Below are 25492 nucleotides of genomic sequence, written 5' to 3'. Positions count from 1 at the left end.
GTCCCCTATTCTTTCCACAAGACAAGGCCACCTCTAAACACCCTGATACATGCATTAAACTAAGTACCTAGATTTTTTACCACTTTATGTACAGTGTATTCACATTTCTGTGATTTTCACAATCTTCTTAGGTCACATATACTGAGCTACAGTTTATCTCAGCAGCTTGAAATTTTCTCATTTATTCACATTTAGCATTTAATTAAATATATATATATCCAAATTAATTAAATTATATATATATATATAAATATAATATATATATATATATATATATATATATATATATATATATATATATATATATATACATACACAGTACACAGCCACACACACATCCTTTTGAAGATGTCTTAGATATAAAGACAAAACCCGTCAAGACTTAAACCCAGTGCCTCCTTTTCCCTATGATACATCTGCATATATATATATATATATATATATAATATATATATATATATATATATATATAATATATAAATATATATATAAATATATGTATTTATATATATATAAACACCTTCAACAATATTTATATATATATATATATATATATAAAGTATGTGTTTGCAATATAAACACCTTCAACAATTTTGGAATGACGTAAACTATGACTCACTCGTTTACAGTTGTGTGCAGATTATAGTGCAGGGAGTCTTAATATATTTGTGTTCATGCACTCTTTATTTAAAAACAAATTTACATAATATCCTATTTGTACAATATTCGTACATAAATTAGCAGAGGTACATCTGAGCGAGGTCATAGTATTCATGAACAAAGCATTTGCCTCAGTGATCAAGTAAAAATAAAAAAATTTTTGCAACACAGTAAAAAATGTATCCGGATAGAATCGATTCGTTCTTTAGGCATAAAGGAACTGATATCTAAATGAGACGTAGAGAACGACACACTGTAAACAAACATCACCATACGGGACTCGGCAGAATCCTAACTGCCATATGGTTTCCACGAAACCCTTTTTCAATCAAAATTTCTTTCTTTCTTGTGTTCTTTGTTTCAAATGCAAAATTAATTAACTTGGTGACTGAGGCTTTGGAATACTTCATTTCTGACTTTGTCTACTCAAGTGTAGGTCTGCAACTTCTTTTTGTCATTCCAGTAGTCTTTGTCAAGAAATATTTCTATCGTTTCACATTTCTGAATTGTCCATCTTGTACAATGAATTTCAGAAACACTTTACTCAGATACTTAATACCTATGCCCCTTGGACTACAGGAGTGCAGGCCAAACACTGTATTTGTTATACATAAGAACTATAGCTATCTCTGGATTTTATTATCCGAGTTTCTTTTCCTCGCTAAGCAAACAATAGTAATATATTGAATTTTTATTTTGCTCAATTTTAACTGGATATGCAATGAATATAGCTTATCATTAAAATGAAATCGCACAATAAGCTGAGATATAAACTGCTCGTTTTTCCCGAAGCATTTTCATTGTATATTAATAGAAGGGACAGAGAAAAAATAGCAAGTTTATACAATTATTGTCTAAAAATGTTTTCTGTAAAAGAAAAAATCATATCACAAGGACACAGTTATGTGACGAACAGTTGCATGAGAGTCTTACTTGGCAGAAATGGCGTTATGGAAAAAAAAAAAAAAAAACTATCCGGCCATAAAACTGCCAGGGTTCAATTTAGTCACGAGCAGAAGCAGAAACAAGAAAAGGAGGATGAAAGGAGCGAGGAAAACGTAGCAGGTGCCGAGTTATCATAATGGTTTGACCCGCGAAGAGGGATCGATATTAATCCTAAATTGGGAAGGGTTCTCTTGTTCCCAGGGGCGTGGTCAGCACTGCTATAATTAGTATGTTGGAGACTCTGACCCGAGAGGTGAGGGTCCAGCTGTTAAAGACAAGGGCATTCGTTTCGTCTCTCTTCCCACTTCGTTTTTCCCTTTATTCCGCAGCTTCGTGCGTAGTGCGTATGCAGAGCGTTGGATTTGGGAGTCATTGTGGTATGGATGCCCGCTTCTTTATCCCATCTCTTTTTAGCAATGACAATTAAACCGTTTCTTAATCGTCCTGTCCCTAGCACCCTGGATCATGTAACGCTAATTTGGGCGTTCATAATTCATAGCATTCGAGTCGCAGGTCGGTCGTGACTTCGGGGGGACTTATGACTTGATCCGTGCCACTGAGAGGGTGGGTGGGTGGGTGGGTGGGTGTTTGTGCGTGCATGCGTTCTCACCTGAGTATGGACGGGCGGTAGAGGTGCTGAGGGCGAGCGCTTGGTGTTATCGGTTGCCGAGACACGAACCCCGAGCTCCGACAGTGTCATGCTTTCCTCCTACCACACCCAAGCACCGTCTTCGTCTTCCCCATACACAACAAACATAGTGCCGAGGATGTCTTGAGATTCTCTCTCTCTCTCTCTCTCTAGCTTTCTTTCTCTCGCGCGACCCGACCCCCTCAACCGATATTGCACTGCAGGGGGGCGGTGGGCCAACCCGGGCCACCTCTCCAATTCCCCCACTACTACAAAACTACCGCGACTACCTCCTACAACAAACACCTACTACACCGTCTCCAGCGAATGGAGGACGAGCTACTGCAGCAGCGTCGCCGCGACCACCACATACCGCGGTACAGACTACACTGAGAGTGATAGGGAGGAGGAGGTGGAGGTGGAGGAGGAGGAGGAGGAGGAAGGCTACTCTTCCTTCCTCACTTCGTCTTCTCTCTCCCTCCCTCCCTCACTCCTCCCTCCGCTCTTCTCTTTATTGATCACGGGAAAGGCAGGCAGCAGGCACACCCCCAGAGCCAGGCCCCTCACCAGAGAGAGCCGCCACCAATGCCACCGCCTCTCTCTCTCTCTCTCTCTCTCTCTCTCTCTCTCTCTCTCTCTCTCTCTGCTGGGGGCATAGCGCACCCTCTTTCTCTCTTCAATCCTCAGTGTGACAGGCCAGAGCCTTCTCTTTGCCACTTATCAAAACCTACTCCTCCGTGGGACACCAGTGTTCTCTGAGGACTTATTCACCTCCGCGTTCATTCATTCCTCATTTAAATAATAATAATAATAATAATAATAATAATAATAATAATAATAATAATAATAATAATAATAATTTTCAAGAGGACTTTTTATTTATAAAACTTCCATTTAGTCACCAACATCACCCCGTTCACTCATTCCCCAATTGAGACGATAATAATAATAATAATAATAATAATAATAATAATAATAATAATAATAATAATAATAATAATAATCTGCAAAAGGACTTTTTATTTACAAAACTCTCATTCAGTCACCATCGTCGCGTTCACTCATTCCCCCATTCAGACGATAATTCATAATAATAATAATAATAATAATAATAATAATAATAATAATAATAATAATAATAATATAATAATAATAATAATTTTCAAAAGGACTTTTACTTATAAAAATTCCATTCAGTCACCAACATCATTGCGTTTACTCATTCTCCCATTTAGACGATAATAATAATAATAATAATAATAATAATAATAATAATAATAATAATAATAATAATAATAATAATAATTTTCAAAAGGACTTTTATTTATAAAAATTCCACTGAGTCACCAACATCATCACGTTCACTCATTCCCCCATTTAGACGATAATCAATAATAATAATACTAATAATAATAATAATAATAATAATAATAATAATAATAATAATAATAATAATAATCTACAAAAGGACTTTTTATTTATAAAACTTCCATTTAGTCACCAACATCATCGCGTTCACTTATTCCCCAACCGAGACGATAATAATAATAATAATAATAATAATAATAATAATAATAATAATAATAATAATAATAATAATAATAATAATTTTTCAAAAAGGTCTTTTTATTTATAAAACTCCTATTCAGTCACCAACATCACTCCTTCAATCAAAGATCAAAAACATGATTAGTAATTGATTACCCTGACTCACTCTCTCGTCTCCTGTTGGCGTTCAGCACGCTTTCAGTACGAAAAACTGTCGATAATATTTTCCGTTTCTTCATGTGTACACACGGACTGTGCTGCAGTCGCTCATGAAACATATTTTTCTCTGCTCAGATCTCATTTTCTAATGTGTAATCTACGTCAACTAGTTAAAAAAATCATCTCTCTCTTCTAGCAAAAAGATAAAAATAATAATAATAAAAACAGTGAATTTTTTATTTCAAATTCTGAAAAGACTAACGCTTTTTTTAATGCTAAAGATACCGAGAGGGCGTTATTGCAAAAATAAATAAATAAATAAATAAATAAAAAATAAATAAATAAATAAAAAATAAATAAATAAATAAAAAATAAATAAATAAATAAAAAATAATAATTAAAACAGTACACTTTTGATTTCAAATTATGAAAATACTAACGTTTTTTTTTTAACTGTCAAACAGATCTCAATAGCGGCACAGCTTTGTTAATGAAAAAAAAATTTTTACTAAGCGAAAAGAAGGATATACGTTCATCAAATTAAAATGTCCTGTTGCATGCGTGCTAGCAAACGTACATACATACACACGCACGTGAATGCAATTTGTGCCTTGCAGAAACACTTAAGAAAACCTTTAATGTCCCATTGCGTCGACGTAATTGTCAATTCTATCCCCAAAGTGGAACCTATTAAGATTACCTTACATTTGTGTGCCAATAAGGGATAATTACGTACTAATTACTTATCAAATGACCTCTTTTCCACTTCTTCACATTAATGTATGTTATTCAATCTCCATGTTACAACGAAACCAAAAAAACAATTGAACGATTTAGCACCGTTATACCGCCGAGCGAGATGAGAAAACTTCGGAAATTAAAAATAAATAGAGGTCTGAGAGTTCTCTCCATACGTCTCCTTTAAGATTTGATCTCGTGTTTGCTGAGGGTAAAGGAACCTTAAAATTTTATCAGCTGTTCGACTAACGCCTCGAGCGTACTAAGTGGCAGCTAATGACGCTAAAACACACACTTGCACACGCGGGCGCGCATATAATTGACTTTTAATATTCATACACAAACCGACACAGGCTAACTTAGATACACCTGCAAAGCAGAACTTTGGGAGTAAATGGATTAGTAAAACTTTATAGACGTAAAATGATAATGATTAGATTAATTCAGATGTGAGTATAGCCACAGCACGAAAATATTCCCAGGTGAAGTCGCCTTTACGTCCTAAATACTTTCAATAGCATTTTATTATGTCCTATGCTATTTCATTTCTTACACACACACACACACACACATACAAGCATATATATATATATATATATATATATATATATATATAATTATATATATATATATATTTACATATATACAGTATATATAGGTATAGTAATTATATAGCTTATATACATATGTATACATGTATACACATACATACTGTATACACATTTACAGAGTCCCCCCTCAATCATGTACACTAATTCATCCAGGTGGGAGCGAGCAGGAGTGCTAATACATCCACAGGGGAAAGAAGGAACAGTAACTAGGGCCAGCCTATGCTTTGGTACCTCTAGACTGCCTGAAAACCCTACTAGTATTCTGGCTAACCTATAAAAATGTATATTTACTAGTTACTAGAAAACGTATTAAACATAAAAAACAGAAAGCTATTAAACTTTAGCAAAGCAAAATGAATTATTCAAGAACTTCGTGACAGTTGTCTAGCCTGACAAAACTACATATTATTTATGACCAAATAACCACTGGCATAAAACACAAAACATCCAAAGGTATTGTATGTAATACATGAACCCGTATAGTGAATTTTGTGTATATTTTGTGTATATTGAAGTGTAACAAAAAATAAATTCGCAAGGGCCAGGTTATCTGTAATTTGGAACAATAGTGCAAGAAATGTATGATGCTAGCGCACTTCACATTCACTAGGCTCACATTATTTACATTTTCTATGTGTCCCAATTCTATGTACAGTTTGCGTTTATGCCACAAACCAATTGCATGTACTGGATGGTTCATAGTGTACAATTTACCCTTTGATATTGATTTTTAAAAAAATTTATGTGCTTTTTAAAAGGCAGAGTTACATTTGGCTAGTGACTTCAGTTAATAAACAAAATCACGTGCATATTTCTGTTGTTTCTTAGTATTATGTCTAGTGGTACTGAAGACACATCCCACCACCTCAGTGTTCGTAAGTGAACCTGTGTATGTATTCATAGGTATAGGAAGAAGCTAAGAAATTATGCCATCAGGACCCCTAAGGCCGAGTGAGGTGCCAGATCCTGACGTGACAAAGAACTGAGTGAGTGATGTGGCACTGGAACAACAATGGCAGATGTATTGGGCTGTGGTTTCGATGCAGATGGAGCAATTGGGTAATCCTGTGGTGATGGACTTGGTTGTGGTAGTGACAGCCCTGAATTAGTCCTCAAGCCTAATCTAAAATAAGGATCGCCGTTGTTGAAGACTGATGATGTTGGTCTTTCATTACAAAGGGACACAGTCTCATACCCGGCTGAACGTGGTCACAACAGGAGTGGCATTGTCCCTGTCACCATGATCATTATCATCATCACCAGCATCCTGTGCAGCCTCTCAGCATGATTGGTATTGTTCATCATCATTATCACCATCATGCATCCTGGGTAGCCTCTCCAGTGGAGCTTAGACTTGAGGGAGCAGCTCCAAAGTTTTTGTTGAGTCTGTCCCCCACTAGTGCCCATGTTAAGCTTCTCATTATGCCCTAGTGCAACCATCACTTCATTCAGAATCCAGTGTAAGCACTCAGCTTGGCTGCTGGGCTCAGGTTAAACAGCCAGATTCAGCAGCCAATCATAGAGCAGCTTCCAGTCATGTGCTTACATGTCACGTGTATAATCTGACACTGGGTCTCAGTCGTAATGACTGACCTACTTGTAACTTCATCCCCGTCTGCATTGCATATTAAAAGCGAACTTAATCTCATGAATAAATCAGCTGACTCCAGGGCACTCGGGGGTTGCCCTGTAGGCACTGAGTTTTACTGAACCTACGTTTAACTGCCAGGTTTGAGAGCCAATCACAGTGCAGCTTCCAGTCACTATATGCCATGGGCGTCACCTGACGTTGGGTCTCAGTCGTACTCACAACCGACATGTCACTAAATTCCCGGCAGCACGGCACGTCAAGAGTGGACTTACTCCCAAGAATAAATAGGTGACTCCAGCCCATGTGTGTATTTTTACCTTATGCCACAGTCATTAGAGTCTCTTTAGGCTGTTACCACAGTAATGCCCTGGTAAATTGGTTGAGGGACAAACATAGCATTAGGGGGCAAAAAAAAAAAAAAAGACACATGATGGCCATCCCCACAGCCAATTCTTGCTCAGCAGGATGCGAAGTCACAATGTCAAAAAGTAGGAGGGCCCTTACCTGGTCTTGAGGAGTACCAGGCTCCTTTTTGATAATGAATAACTAATTTTGTAGAAATTATGAAATTAATCTTCATCAATATTATTTATGAACCAAGACTTTAAAGGATGATAAAAAATCACAGAAAGCCATCCGAAAAAGATACTGTGGCTTCCTGGGTGTCCAACTGCTCTACAGCAGTGAAGACATGGATGCCAATGGCTTCGTGAAAAGGCTTATCTACCATTCAGGGGTCCACAACATTTCAACGGGCGCTCCCCTCTACTGTGGTACATTTCATTTGTACCCGAAAACATTATCACTTAACATCTCCCTAATTATATAGTTAGGGAGATGTTAACGTTGGTCATTTCCAGTCTTTTTGGTGTGAAGTTGCAAGAACATTATCCTTCTTCATCAAGGATGCTGCAAACACAACGAACAGTATATTTGCATAGCACATGTATCACAACTAAAGTGCAAGGCATATATTTATAAGTAGGACATTTCTACAGTTTTATGAATTAAAAGTATGACATGTACAGAAAAAATTTAAACTCACACCTATACCTACGTCCTTGCTTGACACAACTCTCAAATAACTTTCTTTCATCACCAAATGTCTGAGCAAAATTTCGATACCTTTCTCCTGTCTTATTTCAAACATTTCTTTGTGTGTATCTGCGCTGTGTTCCACTTTGTTGGGTAGTGATAACGGCTAAGAGCTCCAGTCGCCTACTTAAATCCAGTTGTGAAGTGTCTATGGCATGACAGTGAATGGCAGACGACTTATAACTACCTAGATACAGTACGTAAATAATTCTCTGCTTAAGTCAACAGAGGTATACTGGGTTCTAAAGAAATGCATCACACCTCTGTACTCCTGCTCAGGGAAACGAACTCGGGGTTCCTCTGTTAGGAACAGAGTTCTACCTTTGAACTGAAAGAACCATTGTGTGTGTGTGTGAGTGTGTGAGAGAGAGAGAGAGAGAGAGAGAGAGAGAGAGAGAGAGAGAGAGAAAGTGGGGGTGGGGAGGAGAACGAGGGGTGTCGCTAAGGAATTTTGACAAAACAAAGCACTCTAGGATGAGAGAGAGAGAGAGAGAGAGAGAGAGAGAGAGAGAGAGAGAGAGAGAGAGAGAGAGAGAGAGATGAAAAAAATACTTAAAATTCATTATATATTCTGCCATGGGAGTGTATGAATAAAACATAAAAAGGTGATTTGAGAAAAATCATAATCTAAATATTCTTAATAAAATCACTTCAGACAGCTCAACATTACAAGTAAAAATATGAGAGAGAAACGCATAAAAATATCAGAAATGACTATGGATGAGAGAGAGAGAGAGAGAGAGAGAGAGAGAGAGAGAGAGAGAGAGAGAGAGAGAGAGAGAGAATGATTTCGTACCCTGAGGAGCGGTCGGTCTTGAGCAAGAACCTGAGAGACACTCCATTTGGTACAACAGACAGCAAATGGCTGGAGAAGCAGCCCCGAGGATGAGCTCCTTCTCCAACTATTGCTCTGCTTTCTCTACTATAAATCTTGAAAATATATTTTTCTGCCTTCTTTTTCAAATTTATGTTCTGCCAATATTCTTGATCTATATTCTTGATCGCTAGTTATTTTATGTTCAGAAAATATTTTCGACAATTTTCTTGAATCATATCCAGAAACTATTTTCGACAATGTTCTTGAATCATATCCACTTACTATTGTAAGTTATTTCATTGTTTTCCTGATTTACAGGCACTTATTGTAATGAATTTCAATATTATTGATTTATATGTATTGAATCTTATGCGTTTCCTCGTTAAGGCGTGATTTGAGGCCATTTACTGTTATTATGTATTGCCATTTACTATTCTGCATCTTCTTCGTGATGTTTAGCCATTTAAAGTTGTGAAAATCTTTATGTCAATATTCTTGATTAATATCCAATTATGATTCAGATTTCATTTTATTAATGTTCTCTATAAGTAAACATTTATCATTATTTGTATGTTAAATCTGTCTATATACAAATCTATCAAGGCACTGCCAAACAGTTTCTTTCAAACTATCAGGCGAATTATTAAAAAAAAAAATCGCACCAGACGTACTCTCGGTTCTAAATAAACTCTGCACTGTTATGACTGCATTCATGAAGGTATGTGACGAGAATAACAATATTTCATTGGCGTTCCATCTGTCACACCCCAGACTTACAGGATCCTATTTTTGTCCAACTTCTCAGCAACACGGGGTCAGTTACAAGAAAGATGATACAAAAGTCTGTTTTGTATTTGTTAGTGATTTCAATGCTAACCACAGGTGAGGCTGACTATTGTTTCCCCAACCGACTACAATGACTCAAGAGCTCTGACCAGCTTCTGAGTCAGGCTGAGAGGAAATGGGACCACGCACAAGTTTTGTAATTGCTTGGACTTAGTTTTCACAAATTCACTTGGCGTATGACTGATCCTCGTGCTGAATTTTCTGATCAAGCTCTAACTTCTCTATTCACACTGAGCAGGCTGTCCCTGATGTGTTATATTCCTTTAAAATCTGAAGAAGATTGGAATGACATTTTGAGTTAAGCCTCCCAAAAGCTGAGCCTGTTCTTCCTTCTCGGATATTGAATATCGCATTAAAGACAAAGCCTGTTTCACTGACCACAGTAGACAGGCTTATTTGGAGAAATGGGAGGCTTATCATTTTTGGAGAAGGTGGCGATTATGTTTTGACATGGAATAATTATACCTGACTTGAAGCTGTAGCGCTGAGATTATGATGTAAATGAAAATTAATACAATGTAACTAAAAAAAAAAACTATCAGGTAAATTCAGCAACGTAAGTGGCGGCCTATGCTAAAATCTGTACTTTTTTAGTCAGACACACAGATGTCTGTGTCGCTCACTGTCCAGAGCAAAGAACAACTCTTTTGGCTGTTAAGTTTGACAGTTAGCAGAGTCACGTGGAATTCAAAATTAAGAATCTCTTACTTATGATCTCGATGTCTATGGAGTTGTAGACACGAATGGTATTTTTCCTGTTTTTTTGTGAATTACTAAATACTTAGCTTCTAAGGTGTCTTGATTTTTGTTATTTATTAGCATTCGTTCTTTTTGTACATGTTGGAGAACTGGTATTGTTTTATGACTGTTGGTTTACGTATACACTGGTGAAGTTAAGGTAGGCAAGCCAAGCATTGGAGCACTCTCCGCTCATCCAGTACTCAAGAAATGAAGAGAGAGAGTTGGAGTGGCTGGACAGCAAGATTGAAGGAAGAAAGCGGAAGTGGAGCTAGGGGCCGAGGTGACGCTGCAAACACCCTTTAGCAATGCTTATAGTGCACCACTTGGGGTGCACTGGCGTCACTAACTCCCCCGTCCCCCAACTCCTTAAGGGGAATGTGGAACTGGTAACTCGTGCACTGTCGATTACTGCCTAATTTTCATAGCTCTAGCAGCCTCTCAAGTCTGAAAGTCTACGTTGAAAATAATGTTCTGCTCCCGTGGTTTACAAATTGGTTTTCGATTTCAAGCGTTGTACAGACATCCCTAGAATGCGGTCACGAATTGGTCTTGACTTTGGTTGTGCTTTTGACAGTTAATCATGAGGCCACAGCTGTCAAATTATGGATGCTGAGGAGCATCCACACAGACTCCAAAGATTAGTTAATAGATGAGCACTATACTAACTAAAAGATGTAATATAGGGTGTTCCTAGTGTAGGGGCAGTGCTCTTGGCCTACTACTGTTCATATTACATAAACTCTCGGTGTCAAGGCATGGCAAAAAAAAAAAAAAAATATAGCATCGATCCCACTCTTGTGAATCTGTGGTTGCTGATCTTCCCAGCAGACATTTAGCTAAAATCAGTACACGGTGTTAATTATGATGAACGAAGCTGGATACTAACAAAGCTCAAAGTATTACTGTTAGTAGAATAGTACAGCGGATTTCCACAACCCAGAATTTCCATTGACAACATTTCTTTAAATACATGCAACACGTTTAAGACATTTAGAATGTCAAGATGTTTAGAAACCTATTTTTAGGAAATATTTTTCTTCCATTTTGCCGTGTAGTCAATATTGATCCCCGGTTTGGTCTTCGGTAACTGACTCATATCTCAAATTATTGGATGAAAACTTGTGTCACATTAAATTACTTATATATTCGAGATCTTGGTATTGATCTCTGTCACCGTCGTTCGATTAGCTCGCTGTACATGCCGTCTATTGATCGTAATTCTGATCATCCTCTGCATTCTGATCGTCCCAGACTACACTTTCATTCTTTAAGTTTTCTTTCCATACCCATGGGTTTGCAGCATTCTACTTTTCCCATAAGGGGTGCAGCTTGGCTACAGATAATAATAATAATAATAATAATAATAATAATAATAATAATAATAATAATAATAATAATAATAATAATAATAATAATATTAAAAAGGATGGCTGTATTATGCTTTATCTTATATAGTGTCTTTTCTATCACTCCTTATGATTCGCTTTTCAGGCTCAGCGATGTTAGTCAGTAACTGGCCGATATTCATGTTGGAAAAGGACAGTGTGCGGAATATTGGAAGTCTTTTATTACAATATTCAATCAGAAATCGTTCGTCTGGGTTCAAGTTCTGTTTCAACAGGAATATCGGAATACTGGAAGTGCACTGTCCTTTTCCAACATGAATATCACAATAGGGACTTGACTGGGTTTTCAGCATTCTACTTTTCCCACAACATCGCTGAGCAACTTGGCTACTAGAAAAGACACTATATAAGATAAATAATAATAATCCTTTTTAATAAGACCTAAAGAGGGTCTACTCCTTCAAATAATAATAATAATAATAATAATAATAATAATAATAATAATAATAATAATAATAATACCTTTCGTTATAAATGGAACCAATTAAGATATCCATCTTTGTAACTCTCCCTCTCCTCTCTCTCATTTATCAGCTAGGCCTATACGAATAATCAATTCATCAGCTACAAAAGACACATCTCCTTAAAAAGAAGCTTAAAAATTAAATGGAAATTATAAAAGCATTACAGGCTACAAGTGATGAAAAATAACCAACTAAATGAACAAATAGTTTCACGAGTCGACAATCAACCAAACGAACTGCTGAACTCGATCAGCTGAGTCTCCACTAGAATACAAAACGTGAGGTTGATCACCTCATTAATTCCAGGCTCTCCCACCCCCCGTACCCCACCCGACCTTTGCATGGTGTATTTAGTGCGATCAGCAGCTTAGTGTCAATGGCCACAGTGGCCCACTGACCAAATATTCCTTATCTTATCGCGCTTCAGTGCAAACAAGCGTCATAGGGTTCTGGGATTTTCGAAGCTTGGATGTCTCTTCTTTGGTTCAAAGTTCAAAAAGTGCACTATAGCCAATATATATATATATATATATATATATATATATATATATATATATATATATATATATATATATATATATACATACGTGTGTGCATGTGCGTAAGCTACAGCTCACTAGTCGATCACCTAAGTTCCATAAAACAAACCAAACTTTTGTTATTGTTTCAGTGGTCCAGTCCTCACCAAAATGAACACGGAAGCCTGCGTGTCCGGCTTTTGAGATAAATTAATGGCGAAGTTTCCAATGATTACTTTCACCAGAGGATTTTACCTGCTGGAACGAAAACCAGATAAATATGTTACCATTCATACTAGGGGAGTCAAGAACCTCTCACTGCTGACCACATCAACAATGTTTGGATTGTCGTTTGTCAATTTGCATGTACGCATCTGTTTTAACAACATACGTTTTTGTTTGGATGCTAATAAAGGCTTGCCTTTTTTATACTTTAACATTTTTATTTTATTTTTTATTTATTTATTTTTTTCTTTTACCATGGAGACTACCGAAAGCTGCCTGGCAATCGTGAGAGAAAACGAAAATGACGTGGAGTAGTTGGGTAACTCCGCTAATGGCGTACTGAGTAGTACCTTTGTACAGTCATATGAAATTCTTGGCAATCTCGACAGGCACTCAGGGGACATAGCATAGGAACGCTGAGAACAAAGTACATAAATAACAATAGTGTATTCTTTTACAAGTTAGACAAAAGACAATAACTAAATCACTGTAACTAAGGGGCTAGCAAAATGAATTCTTGACTCTCTCACCCCTAGTTATCATTGAGAATGAAACAGTATTTATCGAATTCATGACAAAACTAACATGCGAGAATCTGTGTGGCTTTGTCTGTAAATATGTCAATTTCATTTTAACAGCTCATTTAATGAACAAGATAAACACAAACAGATCGTCCAATAAGCCGTGCTTCTAGTGTGATGTTCATTATCTTATTGGCAATATTTCACCGGAAAATTTACGACAATTTTGATTGAAAAAACTCAAGGCAATTTTGGTACAAAATTTAGAGCACTATTATGAATGAAAATATAAGAAACTAATTTTCACTGAAAATTTTTCATGAGACTAATTTTGACTGAAAATTTATCATGACACTAATTTTGACTGAAAAGTTATCTGATTATTTTGGTTGAAAATCTACGGGATTATCTCGGCTAAGAACCTGAAACTCCGTTTTGGTTTAAAATTACGATGTTCTTTTGAACCAAAATTTACAATAGCAATTTGCTTAAAAAAAAAAAAAAAAAAAAAAAAAAAAACGAACGAGAACAAAAGGTCAATCAAATATCCTCAGACGCAGGACAATTTCTCAGCGGGTAGATTCTGCACTTGAAAACTATTGAGTTTAGATAAGCTGGCTTATGCTATTAAGGCCCCTTGCTTTAAGTGCAGTAAGGTGTAGACATCCGGACTCTAGGACTCTGAACCAACAGACCTTCAAAATGATCTATGAAGTTCATCTATACTCGGGAGAAACCATGACTATTAAACCATGCGATAGTTCAAGTCAATTTCACCATAAAATAAACAGTATGTACTGACACAATTAGGGTATCATAGGTTCATATTCTACATACCCTCCATTCCACACACCCACTCCCCTCCCTTCCCGCTCTCTCTCGTATCACGGTCTTCTTCTCACCCTCCATTTGCAACATCCACCCTCCTCTCTCTCTCTCTCTCTCTCTCTCTCTCTCTCTCTCTCTCTCTCTCTCTCTCAACCTACCATACATCGTGGGTCTAAATGACTTCCTTAAAGGAAGTGAAACTTTAAGTTCGAGACAAAATATATTTAATGCCCGCCACCCTCTTCCCCCCTTTTAAATTAGTGTATGGCATTAAATTCTGATTTCGGTTCATTACTAATGATTTAGTCCCTAAACATTTTCGGATCTTACGGGCAGTCAGTCAAACACTCAAACGACAAACACCTTTCGGCACCTTGCGATGATCATGTCTCACTGGCCGAATCTTCCACTGCCAAATAAATAAGCATTTGTCTTCCTTCCTTGAGGTAGATGTACATGTATTTTGCAGAGTAATCCTTCTCAATAATTCGTATGCTAAAACAACGGTTGCTAGTTTTCCGTGGAACTAATAGGAGATGCTAACCTTCTTTGATAGACTATGCTAATTGCCCCCTTCCAAAACTTATATTAACTACATTACGTGAAACTCACAATTAGAATTTTTTCCATATTGAGCCTATATCATACAATACAACTCTATTAGCAAAGGGAGTTAATCATCATTCCATTGTGTCCATTTAACTTATGATGCCTCCTAGTGGGAACGTCAAGGGCTGAAGGAAAAGGGCTAAAGTTTTCTTTCATTTCTTACATTGGAAACATGGCTGCAAACTTGACGATTTAAATCTGGACGCCAATGTTGACCACTTTGCGTAAAATAGGGTGATAATATGTAAAGAAAATAAAACCGACACTGTGACCAAAGCACTAGAAGTACAAGCTGGGTATGAATCTTTATGAAAAGTAAAAGACCAACAGAGTGAATGCTGTAAGTCACCGTGTTCGTGTTTTTATACTGTGTTGGTTATATGCCAGCACGGTCTCTTGTTCTTGTGTCGCCTCTTAAAACAATATATGTACGGGGGGAGGCTCTATCATCATGAAGGGAATTAGTGGGCTTTCTATACTTCGCCAGATCTGGCTTCAGTTAAGTGTGTCATGGGCACTTCGAGATGACCTTCCATATGGAAACAGTGAGCTGGGACCTTAAATATTGCCGGTGTTGCTTTTGTAAGTTTAAGTTTGAAAAATATAAGCTAAATGCAGCTCGTGGAAAGAGTAAGAGGGAGAATCCCTCAGCTTGGTGCAGGGGTCGCGCCTCTTGTGCTTAGGCCTAGGTACAGATTAGCCTAGGCTATGAAAACTATAACTGTACTTGTGATCCCGAAAAAATCGTGCCTCCCTGATAACATACTTCAAATAACGAAAATTATACCCAATGAAATCAGTGACGCATTTATACTGGCTTTCGAAAAGCCACCAGAACTGACAACCTAGAATTTTGCGAAAACTTGTTGCCTTACCTTCTATCTTCACATGAAGTGCGGAGCAGACTTTTAACGGTTAAGTACAATGAACATTAGGATAGATTCTGATTCATTTCTTCAATTAAACGAGGCCACGATGCTACAACGCGACACTGGGATAGCCGAGAATATCCCGGTGGGGTTCATACTGAAATGAACGGCGACCAGGATCACTGTAAACTGAGTAACTGACTGCTCCTGACTTACATTGTTGGATGACACAGATGGTTGCCACCTCAGAAAAGAGCTAAAAACCGCTAGATACTTTTAAGAATAGCCACCACGGTAAATTATTATTATTTTTTGGGTAAGACAGTTCAGCTTTTGCATCACTAAAACTAATGACCAACATTAGCAAAATGATTAATGACAGAAATATAATGTAGGCAATAATCAAACGGTAATCAGTGTACCGTTGTATTATTATTTTTTTTTACTGAAGCTCCGGTAAGCTAAATTCACGAGTGTCTATTTTCGCTTCTCCCTCTATTGTTTGCCGTTCATTATTTAGGTATATCATTCTTGACTATATAAGAAAAAAGTGCTTTAGCATCGTGTTTATCCAAAATTTTTTGCGCAAAAATATTTTTGAAAAATAAAAAGGAAAGAAGACACGCTAAAAGCACTGAAATGGCAACCCTGATTTTTTTAAATGTGACGTTGACAACTTCTTCTAGTTAAATTATCTTATGCTATCTACAACAAAAAATTCCCTTAAAATTCTCATGAGCATTTTTTAATAAAATCTTTATACGAAACATCGCCTACACATTCGCTGGCCTGAAGACAGTCCACAGGAAGATAATAGGTGACTACTTTTTAAAATAAGTCATAACACTGCTACTTCTACAATTATAGTTGAAGCTGGCCTTGCCAGCACGGCTTCTAGCTTTTGGACAACCAATAACAAATGCTAGTAAACTATCAAAATACTTTCGAAATACTAACTTGGTCTAGAACGCAGCGTCTAGCTCCAACCTGATTTGTTACAACTGACGTAATATCTGGCGACTGGTTTACAAAAACTGTACACAATGCGACTGAAAAAAAAAGGCTCTTTAGCAATAATGATACTAAGAACAGAGATTGTGAATTCATCCACAATGTATAAAAAAATAAATGTAAATTCCTTCACTGTAGCCTGAAGTCTGCATTATTTTAGATTGTTGCCTAAAGACAGAAATTGTCAGACTGGCCCCAGGACGCCCTCTCCATCTCGTTCTGATGAACCACAAACAGAACAGGAGCAGTTGCGAACATTGAAAACATTCCCGATAACTCGGAACGTTGATAAGAACTTGCAATAAAAAAAACAGTAATTTAGGTAATTACCGTAATAGTTTCTATCTGTAAAACTGGCAGCACTGGTAATAAAAAGCCTAGAAGAAAATACAAGAGAGCAGGACTGTGTTCGTTTGCATTTAGTTCACACATATTGGAGTAGGCCTAGTTTAGCAGTTGCAAATGGGATAGCACAACCGAAGGAGCTCAAATTACAGATTGCCTTAAAATAATCCGTACTGTTAGAGGAGTTTGTAAGAAGATGGTGACCTAATGCAACCACATTTTATGCTTCATGAACATCATGTTGGGAAACTAAAATGTAGTGCTACGCAAAATACAATTGGTATAACACACGCACACGTGTGTTAAGAGAGAGAGAAACACAATCAATAAAATACTTCTCTAGTCTTCGCTTACAGGAACACAATCAACAAAATACTTCTCTAATAGTATCTTAATCTTATTTTCTCTCATCTGGAACATATATGACCGTTTTTTAACACAAGAGTTAAAATACTCGCCAGGTACAGTTACAGAGGTGCTACAAGCGGGTCGTCAGTGATGATTTACAAGCAACTTTCATGGACAGCCAGGAGCTAACGCAAATAATGCAGGTGCCAGCGCTGATTGATACAATTCACCTGACAAAAGAATGTTCACAACGCTTACCCTCACCATAACATTAAGTGCTAGAAAATCCAACACGAGACAAATATTGTGGAAATTGATGCAGGTCACTGCGCTATCAAATATGCATATAGTTCGGTCCTTCTCTCGTCGTCACTCACACAAACATTTACTGTCGCATTAGGCTTATGAACTACATGCAGACTGTGGATTGTTTAACTCAATGCCCTTCCACTCCAGCCCCCAAAACAAGGAAGTAGTTTTCTTGATATTTTCGATAAGAAAATATCTTATTTATATATATGGCTATTTTTGGTTACATACATTGTCCTAGTTTTTTCCTCCTGTATGTTAGGCTATGATATTATTACTTTACACTTTTACTTATTTTCTATCGGCATATTTTTTGTCACCTTGTTTACTGAATCGTCACTAGCACATCACTGATTGTGTGAAAGGACACTCGCAAAGGAATGGATGGGTGCTATACTCCTTGCTCTTTCCGAAGAGTAAGATCGAAGTGACACTGGAGAAGTGGCATTCCAGCAGCAGGGAAATGCTCATTTATCATGCAATAACAAGGGCCCCGTGCACTGAAAGCATTACTTAGGTGTGTTTGTAGCCCCCTTTGGCCCTTAGCTAAACCAACTTTTGTCTTTTACTTTACTTCCATTCCAACTTCTATCTTGTATTTTGCTGTCCAACCTCTCTAAAATAAATCTGAGTACACCTCGGGAGTTTTCTCCCATCTTCACCTAGAGATCCTTGTACTTCTTTTGTTTTCTGGATCTCTTGTTGTCCTTATTTCTGATTAAGTTGGCATTTTATCAGCACAGGCTCTTATTCAGAGAATAGCCTGCAACTTGCTGCCCTACCGCTCCAACTACCTCTTTTCAGCACTCAGTTGAATGGCTGACAGTGCTCAAGTGCTTGGTTTTATAGCCTCAATTTCATGATTCGGCTAACAAGAACCAGCATGTGAAATAACTCAAATGGTTATGACAGCATACCAACAGTGATTCTGGACTGAACTATAAACAGTACTGCTGAATCATAAATGCAAGGTTCCAAGTGGCACATGCATTGGACATTTGGACTACTGTGCTTCTTCTCTCCACCAGTTGAAAGATTTGGAGCTCAGGATCGAGATGAAAATTTGTTAAATATACTGTATTATTAAAGGATTTCAATAAAAAAAGAAATTTACATGTTGACATAAAACATTTTCGTATTCGTTAACATGCACAAATTACTGCAAAAAAAATCTGTCATCGGCCAATTATTGTACTATATAATAAAAAAATAAAGACCAAGAAAGCATGAATTCCTGTAACTGATTTTTGCGTCTAACACCCTATAACTGTACAGTACAGTACCTGGGTATCTCACTCCCTCTAATCCATCCCTTTGTTAGAAATTAAGAATTCCTGTACAACTTAACTTTTTTAAAAGAAAAGGATATAAGTGGGTTTTATTCCCCAGTGATAGACAATATCCTTAAAGTTTGAGAATAATAACCCTTTTATTTTTGGAACTATAACTGATGAAAGTGATTGGATACTTTATGCAACCAGCAGAAGTAAAGAGAACACTGTAATCTAGAGCTTATGAGGACCTGAATAACAATGTCCAGTTGATCTAAACTCTCTTAAAAACAACAGACTCAGATTAACAGAGTAAATTCCTAACATCCAGACCAACCACACTAAATGAAATCTGATTATCACTGGGGAGAATGTTTACACTTAGCTAGGTTTATCGTCTAAGTTTACTGATTAAGAAGCTGTTAAATGTAAGGGAACCCTACAAAAATAAAATCGTATACAGTACTGATGAAACTGCCATCAATGACACTTAATCTTCCAGCTGCCCATCCTGTTGAGACTATCAATGAATCTTGTTCCTCTCATAACAGAAAACATTTCGTAATACACTGGAGTGGGAGTGAAATAAATATCATCACAATACCATCATTTTATTTTCACACTATAAAATTTTCTTTGGGAAAACAACCTCAACTTATAACTAATACAACTGATGCACGCCCTTGTTTCTTTTTCTAATAGTATTCATACTGTAATTAAAACAAACTGCATCTATAAGTTGGCTCTTTTTATGGCTTGCTTTATCAAAAAAATATTGTACTGTCTTTATATACAGATCTTTAATTTATCACAGACAATAGTTACAACATGCAGTTTAGCATCAGATCCACTGCCACATTTGACTCTTTTACAACTAAAAATTGAAGGAAAGACGGAAAGAGTCAGAGCTATCATACTAGTACTGTATTTGTCTTCAAGAAATAATAATCTAAATAAAACTAAGCTAAACATACCCTGTGCTCTCTTCCATGGAAATCAGAGTTTTAAAAAGCTTCAGAACAACACTAAAATGCAGGACTTGTCTGTTAATTTTGAAGGCATGCACCAATCCCATCTTTGTTAGTCAGGTACATAAATAATAGCTCTCTGGCAACCCTGTTCTAGGTTAAACATTTACTTATGCACACACTGCATGAAATGCCTTCTTTAAATGAAAAATCATTAACTCTTGTCATATCCACTATAGACAGGAGTTTTCTTTGCAAATATTCTCAGTAATTTCATCTAAATTAAGTTTTTATAACAACCCTGTTTTTTCACACAAGCCCGTCAATCATAATAAGCCTTGAACCCATTGGTAGGGGGTAACTACCAACCTCATTCTTTTATGTAAAAGTTTATAACACAACTAAAATCTATGAGGTAAAAGGGATGTTGCACTTCTTTATGACTGATTGATGAGTATTGTATGAAGAAATCACTTTTATGAAATGAATATTTGTTTCATGATGCTCATTAGTCATAATAATCCTAAATTGCTATTTAGGTGGGATGTGAATATATGAAACCTGGCAAAGGTCTGGCAGGTCCAGTGGAGCACTTTGTGACAGGAAAAAGTCAGGAACCAAGTGTCCAAGGTAATTTCAAGGGGATAACACCCATACGAGTGAAAAGTTTGTACTTGTTTTACTTCAGCAAACGCACAGATAGCAGCAAACCATTCAAGAGTGACAGAGTACCTCATAATCCAAGAAGGATACATTTCTAAGATGAATGATGAATGCACAAGGATGATAATCATAGGGAATGAAGCAAAAGAATAATTTGCATCTTCCACCCATGGAAAAGTATGTCCAACATCAACTAAGAGCTCTAAAGAGTAAATTCCCATCCCCTTGTGCATAATGTCTCTTACATAAAAGTCTGAAAATTACGGATTAGAATCTCAACATACCTGCTCTTAGAATGGCTGAAATCTCAATGCTCCTCTTATATGCCATACAAGCTGGGGGACCTAATCTCATCAACAGTCACTTTCACTTGAGAAGTCTCCACTTCAGACATCTATGAATATACTTATACAATAACTTCCCATAGCCAAACACTGTAATTTTGAAAATGTACTTCCTCCAGTGATCTGTGGATAAAAAGAAAACAACTTCATCCTTCATGAGGTGTCTCATCTTTTTAAGGCAGAGTTGGATAACCCTGACTGGGAAAAGGAGGTGATTCTCAGCACTATCAAGACACCAATGCTAGGATGGCTAACAGATCAGTGGAATGATTCTAACCACTATAAAGCTGTGTCTTGACGACAATTTCTCAAGGAAAGGACTGACCAATGTGCAATGGCTGCAGCAGTGACTTCCAAAAAGCTTCAATCTCTAAGGTCTCCCTCGATAACTTTCCAGGGGTGAAATGTAGTATTCCTGAGTTGTAATGAAACCAATGGCTGCACCAAATACTTTCAACCTGCTGGACTATATGCTCACCCTCTTAATGGAATGGGATGTGAAGAAGAATCCAGCATCTTTCATGTTGTTGCTATCCAAATGATAAACAACTGTTTCCTGAAGAAATTCCAGATACCCGTAATCACCAATTGGCTGGAATGGATGCTAGGGATCATCAATTACATTTTAGCGATATTCAAGTTCTCCAGCCAAGCTGTGGCAGTCTCTTCTAGGACACCTGTCTTCTCTGAAGAAGCTCATACCTCACAGCTTCTTAAGACTACAATTGCTGCAACTACCTGTTGAAGAGTTGGCTGGTCTAAATCTTTCCCAGATACCTCTCTTGTTGCAGCCTTGGAAGAAGCATTGGTGGATCTCCAGTTGATGCAGGACTCAGGTCATCTGATGGTTACCAGTCCTTTGGTTCCAAGAGATTTACAGCATTTCTCTTTACAATCACATCAGCTACAAGATCATCACTGCTTCTTATAATAAACACACTAATGGACGTAAAATTCAACTCAACCTTGAGATTATGAATAAAAATCTGCACACCAGCACAGCTTGGGAGCATTCCTTCCATTCAGCCTTCCAAGAAAAGCAGGTGTTACAGGTGTGACAAATGGCACAGTGTAGCTCAGTCCTGAACAAGAGACAGAGGAAATGCGGGTCTGTCTCCAGCAAAGACATAAATGAACAACAGACTACCTGCAATGAACAGGCAAATTTACTTCACCAAAAAGTCAAAATGCAAACACTGCACAAACAGACACACTTTAAACACAAAATAACAGTATAACTGACAATACAAGGCACTACACTTACATTGCTTAAAATGGAAAAGTAATTGCAGCTACTATCAGTCATGGGCAGCTCAAGAGAAGCGCCATTGACACCTGAGAGTACAAACAGATCAATACACGGTCAGTATATGGAAGTTATATGTATTAAACCTGAAATATGTAAAGTAACCAAAGCCACCACCTGTACTTCAAACATGAAAAATCAAAGGTTAAGACATTAAACTTCTTAGCACAAACAATGACCCAACACAGGTAGTAAGTATAAGCAACAATACTATTACATAAAAAATTGTATAATCCCACTATACGGAAACGCAGTATTATTGAATTAAGCTCAAAATTAAAATGAGATTAATAATACAATTAACAATAAGCTGCAATACTAAAAGAAAGTCAGCATGACATACCCTTCAAAAATACTGTAATCTGTGACAGAATATTTTTGTAAACCACAGATGCAGTAATTCCATCAAAACGAGGGTGAAATAAAAAAAGAAATTATGTCCTCCTAAGAATATGATAAAAGGAATAAAATTCCTTTTGTATTACAAAGGCTTACAGCATGCAAAGTATAGCATATTTAAATACATTACAACATTTATGCTTATTTAAGATAACAATGAATAACAACAATGAGGGAATAATAAAGTAAAACAAGATTTTAAGCATACCTTTTGATTGGATTAATTTTCACTTATTACAAAGGTACTCAAAAAAATAATGCATTCATTAAATGATATTCTACTGATGGTAAGCAATGACCAGGAAAAGGTTTATGAAACATCAGTATGAAAAAATATTCCTCCAAAACTTTGACATACAAATTTACGTTAGTGTGAACAATTTCTACACAATAACTATTTCTAAAGAAAATCTTCAATAAATTTCCAAAGCCCATAACAACACAAGATAATGTTTTCCTTTTGCCCTTCAGTGGCCCACATCATGTCTTTCAAGGCATATTACTAGCTGAAGCCACTGACAAAGGCCAATGGAAGGCAGTTTTACTAGCAAGAACCAAAAATGCTAAACTTTTCACTCCAAGGCCAATGGAACAGCAAACTTAAGCCATTACCTTTGCAATGACTAAATAAAATGGGGATGTAACAGTGAAAACCACCTACAGTAGTTAAAAAACAATAAAATTTTAATTTTTTTATTGTTGCATATAGGTTATGAAAGTTCCACAAGTACTGTTTTAAATATTCAGTCCATACAGTATGTCTTCCATAACAAACACAGCACTTTAGCAACGAGATTGTTTTAGCATCCAGGCAATTTTTTTATGATAAGCGCTACAATTTGTGATCTCACTTTGTTCACTTCACTATTTGAATAATAACTTACAAATAAAGGGATAAAAACAAAAGATATAGTTAATACAGTTAGTCTACAAATATCTAGTAAATATGCCAACTAATCATTAGCCTTTTACTCAAAAATTAAAAACGTTTGTTGCAAGCCATTTTTGTCTCTTGAATAAGGTTCCCTTAATCAATACGTATGGTTCAGCATTTACTGTTACATATTTGAAAACTTGAACAATATAATATTCTCCACCAGTCATTATTTTTCCACTGAAGCATGGAAAGGCAAAATGCTGTATGCACTTTTAATGCCAATACTTATATGCCCACATGTGAGATTTATATAGGGTGGACTCTGAAATACTTATGTATACTGTAAAAATATGATAAAGTTCACCATCCCTACATTCTGTTTGAATTTGCCTACAGTCCTTGAAAACCTGCAGTTCTTTGTGCTGGAGTATCACTTTAATTTTATCTATGCATAAAAATACAATAAATTTGACAAAAAAAATTATAGTTAATGAAGGAATGAATAATTACAAGTTATCAAGCATCACAACTCTGTTAGTAATTATTTCTAGTTAAGCAATGAGCATAAGACAAGCACAGAGGGCAAGGGACAGTCAAAACTCTTGTATTATGATGAAGATAAATGCATCACACACCCCAAGTAAAAGCTTCATGTGTTTTCTTGACACAAAAGGAAAATAAACTCCTATGTTCTGATTCAGAACATCATATATTCTTGATCATTAGGCTCGTAACTTATAAAAAAATATTGCTAGTGATACCAGAGTAGTCTAAATGTCAGAAATTAATGAAGAATAAAGAAAACACTCAAGAAATGAAACAATGAGAAATTGGTGCAAAGGATAGAATTTTTGGTAATTTACAACTGCAAAAACAGACAAAGATAATGAGGGTGAGGTAATCAGATGGGGAGAAACTAACAATACATATGAAAGAGAAAAACAGGAAAAAAATATTTTAAAGAGCAAACTAGGAAAAAAAACATTTTATATAACACAAAAATGTCAAGTGTATAAGCCGAATTTTGCTGTCTGTGAGTTTCTAGGTTCATCAGTCCCTTGCTAATCAAGACAATATTCAGTCCTACTGTGCATGCTCACTATGAATCGTCAAGTATGCATCTTACACTTCAGTACCTCACTTCTGTAAACATTGACTCATGGGGCAAGGACCAGGACGCTCATTACATGATTAAAGAGATGGTAACAAAAACTTTTGATATAAAAACAGTTTATTTAGTAAAATCTGACTGTTCACATGCTTCAATAACTATTTACAGAATGCCTATGAATGTCTGCATCAGAAACAGAACTTTCAAAGCAGGAATTGTAAAGTCCAGTAACTCCACAGGATTACAACTCTTGACATTGCCAAAAATGAGAAATAAGGATGAATAACTATGAAGAGAAAGGTGGCAAATCCATAACTTATACTGTAATAAGAAAATGCATGCAACTTATTTTTACAAGTGGTTACCAGTTACCAACTGCCTCCATGTAAAACACTATCATACTTATTTTAGCCCAACAAAGCAACAAACCCTGAATAGACCACCACTAGATGAGTACAATCGTCCCCTGGTATTTGTGGGGGATGCATACCACACCCACCCGCGAATACTAAAAATCCGCGATTACCGAAACCTCCTCTAAAAATGCTTATACCTGCCTATTTTAATAGTTCAGACACCAAATATACCTTAAACTATCATTCCTAAAACATTTAGTCATGAAAATATGAAAATACAGTAATTGCTCTATGAAAAAATCTGCGAATATGCAAATTTTCCGTGAATAATGTGGATATATGTTCCACAGAAAAGCCCACGAATA

At 36.5% G+C, this 25492-nt stretch overlaps 1 protein-coding gene across 5 annotated transcripts in view; it reads right to left on the bottom strand.

The window, feature by feature from the left end:
- Window positions 1-17068, bottom strand: part of LOC136846089 (uncharacterized) — a 192934-nt gene extending 175866 nt beyond the window's left edge. For 2 of the 5 annotated variants that reach the window (XM_067116807.1, XM_067116805.1), the window contains exon 1: window positions 2216-2624. In XM_067116807.1, coding sequence (XP_066972908.1) covers window positions 2216-2305 — 90 coding nt within the window. In that variant the 5' untranslated portion in view covers window positions 2306-2624. Of the gene's footprint in view, window positions 1-2215; window positions 2625-15825; window positions 16073-16776 lie in introns of those variants that run through there. The other 3 variants (XM_067116802.1, XM_067116804.1, XM_067116806.1) reach the window with 3 other exon arrangements.
- Window positions 17069-25492: the final 8424 nt, after the last annotated feature.

Source organism: Macrobrachium rosenbergii, chromosome 14, assembly GCF_040412425.1.
Source record: "Macrobrachium rosenbergii isolate ZJJX-2024 chromosome 14, ASM4041242v1, whole genome shotgun sequence".
Taxonomy (NCBI): domain Eukaryota; kingdom Metazoa; phylum Arthropoda; class Malacostraca; order Decapoda; family Palaemonidae; genus Macrobrachium; species Macrobrachium rosenbergii.
Note: the sequence above shows the minus strand (reverse complement) of the source record. Positions and strands in the feature narration are given on the sequence as shown.